The sequence below is a fragment of the Buceros rhinoceros genome, unplaced genomic scaffold (genome assembly GCF_000710305.1).
Source record: "Buceros rhinoceros silvestris isolate BGI_N320 unplaced genomic scaffold, ASM71030v1 scaffold441, whole genome shotgun sequence".
Classification (NCBI taxonomy): domain Eukaryota; kingdom Metazoa; phylum Chordata; class Aves; order Bucerotiformes; family Bucerotidae; genus Buceros; species Buceros rhinoceros.
In genome coordinates, this window is record NW_010393448.1 from 14,189 (window position 1) to 22,942 (window position 8,754).

Genomic DNA, 8,754 nt, shown 5'->3' on the forward strand with positions numbered 1-8,754 from the left:
ATAAAGACAAGAATAATGCCCAACAAGATGAAAATTACATATTTTCTGGTGGCCTCTGGTTGTGAAGAGATTCAGAGTATTTAATAGGTATGTTCTTGCTAGAGCATAACCAAATCTACAGTGATAAATACTGTTTTCAGAAGCCAGCCTGCCACTTAGGATAGAAACCACATTTCCATAGGGAATTCTGAAACCTGCACTGGCTGGAAGTTGGGGTGTTTGGGACATTGTTGTCAGGGAGTGGCTCCCTGGAGTGCTGGGGACTGCTGAGGTTCGTCACAGTAGGGCCAGTCTGGAGCAGGGCAGCCAGGGGCCACTGGGGCAACCCCAGCCCTGGGCATAGGGCACTGCCCTGGGCACGTGGCAAGGATGAGGACTGGGTGCTACAAGGTCCTGCAGGTGGGTCCAGCTCAGTGGGGCCCATGGCTGGGGGCGAAGGGCTACGGGTAGCTGGAGACTGGCTCTGCTGCAGCAGCCTTGGGGCAGGGACTGGTGGCCCAGGGAGGCTGCAGTGAAGCCCTGAGCTGTAGGCAGGGTGGGACGAGCCCTGGGTGGCTAGGGACCGCTAAGTGGTGAGTGTAAGTGGTTTTAGTCTCTAGTGGTTAGCTAGGAAACTACTGGTCTGCAAAGTTGTTTTTTTAAACAGGATTTCTGGTCTAAGATGAGATTGCTTAGGGAAGCGAGTTGAAATAATATATGAAGGAAAAAAAAAGCTTCTTTAAGTAGCAGTTAAAAAATTAATATCATGGACTAATATATAATCATCAGTTGAGAATAACTACCATAGAAACTAAGACCTACTGAAAGACATTTTCAGTAATGTTTTCGTAGTCATAATTAAAAACTGATACAGAAATCAAAGAGCTGTGTTCTACTGTTTGGCATATTTTCCTTGTATTTCTTTTCAATGCTTATTAGTCATCTCAACATTATGAGTAATCATGTTTCAGTTTGTGATGCATTTGTATTTCTTTTTAAATTAAGAGACTCCCACAACATTCCAACTTTCTATCTCTGACTGGCACAGCAGGGGAAAAAAATAACACCACATTTTGTGTTTAAGCTATTTATTCACATTACTACAGCATGTGAGTGTCTTATCCTCTAGTGTATACATGTTCTTGCAGTTCTCATTGGCAGAAGTGGTGGCATCTCATTGAAATGAAATGTCCACATCCTTTCTAGGCATCTGGGTTGAGAAAACTTCCCCAGGTCATGCAAGTTAGGTCTAAACTGGTGAACAGAACATGAGTTGGCTTCAGTCTACATTGCTTAGCAGCATCCCCCTCCCTGTCAGATTAATTTGAAAGAGAAATAATTGCATCAGTCCAAAGTAGAGAGGGAATCCGCTATAGTTCAGCTAGATTTTGCTCCTTCACTGTCTTTTTATAAATCATTATAGACGTAGCTGCAGAAATAGTCTCCCAAACCACATATTTGTAACCTAAGCAGTGAATTGCATTTATTTTAATTAGAAATGCTTTTGTGGAATAAACCACCTATGGTGGAGATGATTTCATACTACGCAGGGACAAGAAAGAAGTGCGCTGTGCTCAGGGACATGAATCTCTCACTAATCCGGTAGGCATTGTCTTAAGCAGGGATTCCCAGAGGCTCTCTTCAGCACAACACATATTGCAAATAAGCATTTGAGAGAAGCCTTGATATTTGTCTGCTTGGGCCAATTTGTACTAAGATGGGAGTATTAAAGAAGACAAACAGCTATTTAATCTTTACAGAAAAACTGAAATATAAACTGACTGACAAAGGAAAGGCCCTTTTGTTATGCAGTAGAAGTGCTATGCAAAATACTCCTATGTGAATTTAAAATTCACCATTAGAAATTAAAAGGTGTAAATGAAAGTGTTGTATTTCAAACAGTGTAAGAAAAACCAGGAGGTAGGGAAGCAGGAACTTCTCTTAGCTCTTTCTTGTTTTCAGTTGTGGTTTTGCAACTGTAGTGTGAAAGACCCAGCTGAAAATTGAAGGCTTCGGTGTTTATTAATACTCAGATAATTTTCTTCTAATGACATTCCTGCCTGCGTTTTTCAATTGAAGTTTGTTGGATAACATGTTTAGAGGGAGTAAATCATAACTGGTTGTCTGTGCAATCAGCTGAGAATCTATTGTGTTTCTTAACTTTTATTACCTCTTGGATGTAAAAGACCTCTGACTCAAAATGTGCCTGGTTTTTCTTCACTGATGACAAGTACAAATAGTTGTTTCTTCACAGCAAAAAATATTCAATGTTAATAATTTTTCCAGATGTTCTATGCATTTTGTGCTATCACAGTGAATTTGTGAATGTGCCTTTGAGCAGTATGGTATTGGAATTCTATGCCTATGTTTATATTTGGGTTTTTTTGAAGAAAGCTTGCTTCTTAAATTCTAGAGCAGTTCCTTATTCTGTTGACTTCTCACCTGTGTAACCAATTTCTTAACTGGTTCATAATCTCGTAATTCTAGTTATCAATATAGTGATTTGTGCTTGCATCTGTTGCTTCATGGTATACCTAAATATGCTTGTACATATATATGTGGGGAGTTAAAAGGAGAGAATGAGGATGGAGATTCTTTTGATCTTTTTCAGTTTTGAATTATTTTAACTTGAGTTCTTTATAGCATCATAAAAATAGTGAATTTGTCATTTTCCTGGGCATACAAATATTGTCCTGGGTTTCTTGTTTGGTTTGGGTTTTTTTCCCCATAAATCAGTGACAGTCTTTCTGAGGCAAATGTTAACATTTGCAAATGCTAACACTGAAGAATCACTTGATCAAAAAAGGAACCTGCAGCAAGAGAAAAACAATTCTGATTGCTTCTGAAAAATTAGAAGACCAGCAAAGCAGAGATAAAACATCACAATGCCTATTATTCTTATTTTTAGGAATAAATACTTCAGGGCATATTTTGACTTTACAGTTTGGATCCCTGGCATTTTACATTGGGTGACTTATTCTTTTGTTATAGAATAGTGTATTGTTCTGAGGATAAGAAGAGATGTAACCAGAATTTTGCCCACCACTACTCTAAAAGAAAAGTGTAAGACTGGCTGTCCTATAAAAGCAAAGCCCAGCAAACAAACCGTTATCTGCTGCTTTCTTTCTCCCATTTTAAAAATAAAATGAATGGGTCCACAGTGGTGACCCAGTTTTGGTTTGGTTATTCAGGCTGATTTTCTTGTGGTTCAGATAAGTGTGTGGTGCAGTGACTCAAGTTACACTGAACTTTATATGAGCTGACAGCATTAATTTTATCAGACTTTCCCTGTGTGACACCACAATTTCATAGATTTAATACAAAAGTCTTAGTTACTCTCTGTTCAACTCTAAATGCTGAACTCAGAATGGAAAGGAATCTGGAAAATGACACCTTGTGTTCCATTAATTAAAACCAGTATTTGACATAAATTATGTGTGACACCACAATTTCATAGATTTAATACAAAAGTCTTAGTTACTCTCTGTTCAACTCTAAATGCTGAACTCAGAATGGAAAGGAATCTGGAAAATGACACCTTGTGTTCCATTAATTAAAAACAGTATTTGACATTCTGCTTCTGCTTTGCTCAGATTCTATATAGCAACTTAGTCTGTCAATTTCTGCACTATTCAGTTTGTTCTCGTGTACCTTGATAAATGCATTCTGTTCTCAAAGTTGTTTTAAAGAAAAAAAAACCCAACACAAAGCCTCTCAATCTATCAAAAATCACCCCTGCTTTTCAGAGAACACATGTTCATTTTTAGTCTAAACAGGCAATTCTTTAGTCAAGTTAGAAGCACGAGACTTAATGGGTAACTGTTTCATGTTATCTCTTAATGCATCAAGGTGCTTAGTGACATTTCCTTATTTTTACCCCAATGAATAAAAGATGGAGCAGAATAATACACTTAACATGTATTTTATAGCCAAAGTGTGTGTTAGGAACTGTGAAAATACTGGAAGTATCAGTCAAAGTTAATTACTTCATTATAAATAATTTAAATACAAGCAAATTAGGTGACTTTCTAATTAAAAACAAAAAATATAAACCCAGTGAAAATGTCTGTGTTTTACTGAGGGATAGATTAACCCTGGACAGATATCTGTCACTGACACACTAAGCAGTTTCCTTTTGCAGTAAATGATGCTGTCCTTGGAGCCACAGGAGATGGTGGTGGAACTGAACTACAATCACTGAAGCAGGCAATCCTCAGTGTGACTGCTTGAGGCTTAGTGCTTAAGGCACTAAATGAAGCAAGAGTTATATAAAGTAACTACTAGAAGAACTAAAACCAAACAAAAATAAAATAAAAACCACCTGGATTACTAGAATATTTTTGACTTAGATAGAGAAGATTTCTAGAATGGATGTACAACATAAGAAATCCCAGCTTAAAAAATAAACTATGCTGGGTGAAAATGACCTGGAACACCATGAGTGACTTGCCAGAGGTAGAGTATTTGGAATTACAGCAAGAGGTGGGAAGGTTTAAAAATTAAGTAAAACGGTGCTAACAGCAATATTATAGGGTTTATAGCTTATGTGCAATATGAAATTTAATATGTGATTTTATATTATTTTATGTGTATATATTCTACAGCTGCACTCCAATTCCGACAAAGGTGATGGATCAGTCAAATACATTCTTACTGGAGAAGGGGCGGGGACTATATTTATTATTGATGACACGACTGGAGACATCCATTCAACCAAAAGCCTAGATCGAGAGCAGAAGACACACTATGTGCTTCATGCCCAAGCTATTGATAGACGGACAAACAAGCCACTCGAGCCTGAATCTGAATTTATTATCAAAGTACAGGATATCAACGACAATGCACCAAAATTTACAGATGGACCATACATTGTTACTGTGCCAGAGATGTCTGAAATGGGTAAGGAAAACAAATTGTTCTATTCAACAATCTTTTAACGAGTGATAATGCCACATACTATTTGACAAAGTTATGACATGTTGTATCGTTGATTGCGTGTAAAAGATAATATGTTTTAGAAGAGTTGATAAGAAGACATCAAATGCAACCTTGGATGTTATTCAAGACGTTCATATCAAGAAAACAGTACTCGCACACACTAACTCTAGAGGAGAGTCACTATTATTCTTGAATGCTTTAACGGACATTCCTGGGCAATTGGTACTTTGCACTCTAGAAACAAGAAGTCTTCATATATCCTCAATCAGCTACATTCTTTTACGTCTATATAAGTAGTCTATGCAATTCACAGAATTAAAGAATTAGAGGAATGTAGTTTTCTAGATTATTTTAGACCATAGTGCCATATGTTTATTTAACTTTATTGTTTCTTATAAAGGGAATCAAAGTTCAAAAATGTACTGATCTTTTGTTTTTCCTGTTAGAAATGCTAGTTCAGATAATCTTATTCTTTGAGGTGCTGCATTATACAATGAGTTTTCTTTATTGTTTCTCTGGTGTTGAAATCAGTTTATAACTTTCCTCTAATATTCTGACATCAAAGCTACATGACCGATCTAGGATAGACAGATGGAAATATGACTTTTGTGCTAGATATCTTTTATGAAAGATTGATTGTCATGAGTGGTCTTCGTGAACTATGTCTGCTGTCTTTTTATTACTGAATGGACAGTACAGGTAGTTACCTCATGAGCACACACTTTTCCCTTTACCCCCAAATCCCTACACACTCCATCTAAGAAATGGCCTTCAAGTCCCAGATGTGTCTAACTTTCCCAGGTGAAAGGGAAATTATTTGTTCTTCTCTTCTTGCTGTTTATCTAATGTGCAGGTGATAGACTTTAATTTCTGTAGAGTAGAATTCTAAAAATTAAAAGAGAAAAATATTAAAATATGTGTTGTTATTCAACTTTCATAACAATATTTTTGTACATATACGAATGAATGAATTTTGTCATTGAATCCTAATGGTTTGTCATTATTCAGTCACTTTGAATGGTAATGATAACTCATATGAATAGATCAGAAAATAACAAGTGTTTTGTTCTATACTTTAGAGCCAGATACAATATTTTGTTCATATAATTACCTTGGATGGGAATGTACCTTATACAACTTTCCTAGGGTAGATAGGTGAAATTAATTTTAAACTGGGAATCTGCATTCATTTCATTTTGAATGGTACCACCTGACATTATTATTCTGAGTTCAGACATGTTCAACAGTGGTTTTGTAATACAGGAAGTTTAATCTGTTTGTAGAAGTCTGCATAGTATTTGAACTGCATGCATTTTCATAGAATGCAAAGAAATATTTTGTGTGGAGAGATTAAACACGGCTTTCATTACAGGTGTGCATAGTGAAAATAGTGTTTTCCAATAACATCTACAATTCTTTTCTTGCATATACAAATGAAGTGTGGCATGTGAAATATTTGCCAACTGAAGTGTATTAAATCTTGCTTCTGAACCATGGAGCTCTGAGCGCCAAGACAGTCTGGAAGCAGAGACTGATTTTTACACCAGTGACTTCTTCATTGACATAAGTGGCATTAATCTCGTATAGAGAATAAGTATCCTCTCCTATTTACCATGCAAAATCAGATTGTATTAAATAGACTCTCAAACTTACTAAATATCGTGCTTTAAAAGGGTATAAAAAATGTTCTCCATTCTCTTCTTTCCCCCCCTGACTTTACTACTGCCTCTTCATTCTTTCTCTCAATGCCACTGTGACTACACTGACACATAGGAATAGTTCCTTGTTTTTCTTCTCAAAACGTCCTCCATCAGCAATGTTCTGAAAAATAATCTCCCGTCTGCATCAGAATTGTCTTGTTCTAATACTTTGCTCTTTGTAGTTACTTGCAGTATGTTTCTGCCTTTCCAGTCCTCCCCTTGCTTCCAAGTCCTCCCACAGAGTGCTATTTCAGATGTCTCTTCCCAGCTGTGGAGAACTCTAAGCCTCTTTTTTCCTGTGGTCCCTCTTGCAACAAGAATGCATGAAGGGAGAAAGATATTCCTTTGATCTCCTCTTATCTTCTTCTCTCCTCTTTGTTATAGGTCATTGCTACCGTATTACCCTTCAACTTCCCTTTTATAAATTTTCTTTCCGCAGTCTGTTTCCCTCTAATGGAATTGCTGCTGCATCTTTGCTGATAATTTCTATTTCCGCCTCCTCACACATTTTATTATCATTATTTATTAACATTATTATTTCTAATAGCCTCTTCTGAGTCTTTACTAGAAGAACAATTTTTATGAGTCATTCTTCTTCGGTCAGTATCTAGCTAATAAACATTTTCAAATTAAAGATCAAACACATTTTCATTCCTTAAAATACTTTGCAAACCATTGTTCTCTTAAACCATAGCTTCCTTTCAAATACTGTCTTCCTTGATCTCATCGGTTACATCTCAGAGATATAAACGTAGTTCTCCATTCCATCTACACAGTGATACATATTTTTAATGTAGAATTCCCTGTTTTAACCATTTAAGCATACTCTTGCAAGTATCATTCCCAGAAGAAATTTGAGCAAATCCAGAAGAGCTGCATTTCTGTGAGTAACATCATAACACCAGGACTATTTAAGCAATACACGTTTGTGGGAAGAACTACAGTGAGGCGATAGAGCTCCCAGTAAGAATACTGTGACCCTGTGTGAAACTTCTTCAGCGATAAAGAGTTGCGGTTCATTTCAGTAACATCTAAGCTCTTATCTCAGTTGTCTCTCTCACACCACAGACTGTCTTGATGTGAAATTAATTTCCCTTATCGTCTCCTTTATGTCTCTAAAAATATATAACTCTGACTTCCTCTTTCTTCAGTTTCCTATGTCTTTAATGGAGACCTTTTTAATTAATGGATTTTTCCCTTCTCCTGTGGAAGCCTTTTATTTTCTGCATAGGTGGAAATACAGTGGAAAGGAAATCAATGTTATCCTCAAAGTCAGAAGCAGCTAAGATAATTATTTTTTTTTTAATCTCTTCATTCTATTTATAAAAGTTCTCCTTTTCTTTCATCCTCTCAAAACATAGTATGCTTACATAGATGTTAGCCATAAGTCTGTAGTAGTCTGAATCTTGGAATTACTGTACAACCACATTATACGAGTTACTCTTTTCCAAAGAATAATTCGAATAGTTAGTCTGGGTTAGTAGAATAGTTACTCTGGCATTTTGGGTTATAAAACAGTGTGGATTATGATAAACCAAAAGAAGTTTTAGTGATAAATGAATCATTAATGTATATGTTTTATAAATGAAATACTTTGCTGGCTGTACATGAGGTAAATCATAAAAATATCTATTCCACAAAGCTTTCTTGTTTTGTGAATAAACCTGAATTTTCATATCCTGCCATGCAGGCAGTCTGCTGTAGGCATACATTATAGCTTCATTGCAAATTTATGATCATTATTTTCTTTTTATTTTATGGATTTGTTTGTGTTTGTGGCATACTGAAAGCATTTTATTATCTGCAGTCTCAGGAAGACCAATTCTATTATTGCTTCCACAGGTTACATTCTTTCTGTCAAATAATGGAGATCCCTATGCCGTTTTCATTAATTCTGTAACTGGCACATTTTTTGACATTTAGCTGTGGAGCTGTGAAGTTCTTCTGGTCGTTTTATGAATTCCTAAGAATGCTTCGCCACTTTACTTTCACAACCACTGCACTTTCACTACCCTAAAAATTTCTTATGCTTTTTTTACATAGTCATTTAAAGAACTTTCTACTGTTACTGTCTCTCTGTAAGAGCCTTCATGCTGAGTGGCAGGGGGGATTTTTTAACTCTGTCCTGCTGTTTAGG

General features: G+C 36.3%; 1 protein-coding gene across 1 annotated transcript in view; it reads left to right on the plus strand.

Moving 5' to 3' along the window:
- The first annotated feature begins 4,401 nt into the window (after positions 1 to 4,401).
- The window catches only part of CDH18 (cadherin 18, type 2), a 120,208-nt gene continuing 115,855 nt past the window's right edge, over positions 4,402 to 8,754 (plus strand). Inside the window, exons 1-2 of the mRNA XM_010144834.1 lie at positions 4,402 to 4,461; positions 4,584 to 4,878. Of these exons, the coding sequence (XP_010143136.1) occupies positions 4,402 to 4,461; positions 4,584 to 4,878 (355 nt within the window). The remainder of the gene's footprint in view (positions 4,462 to 4,583; positions 4,879 to 8,754) is intronic.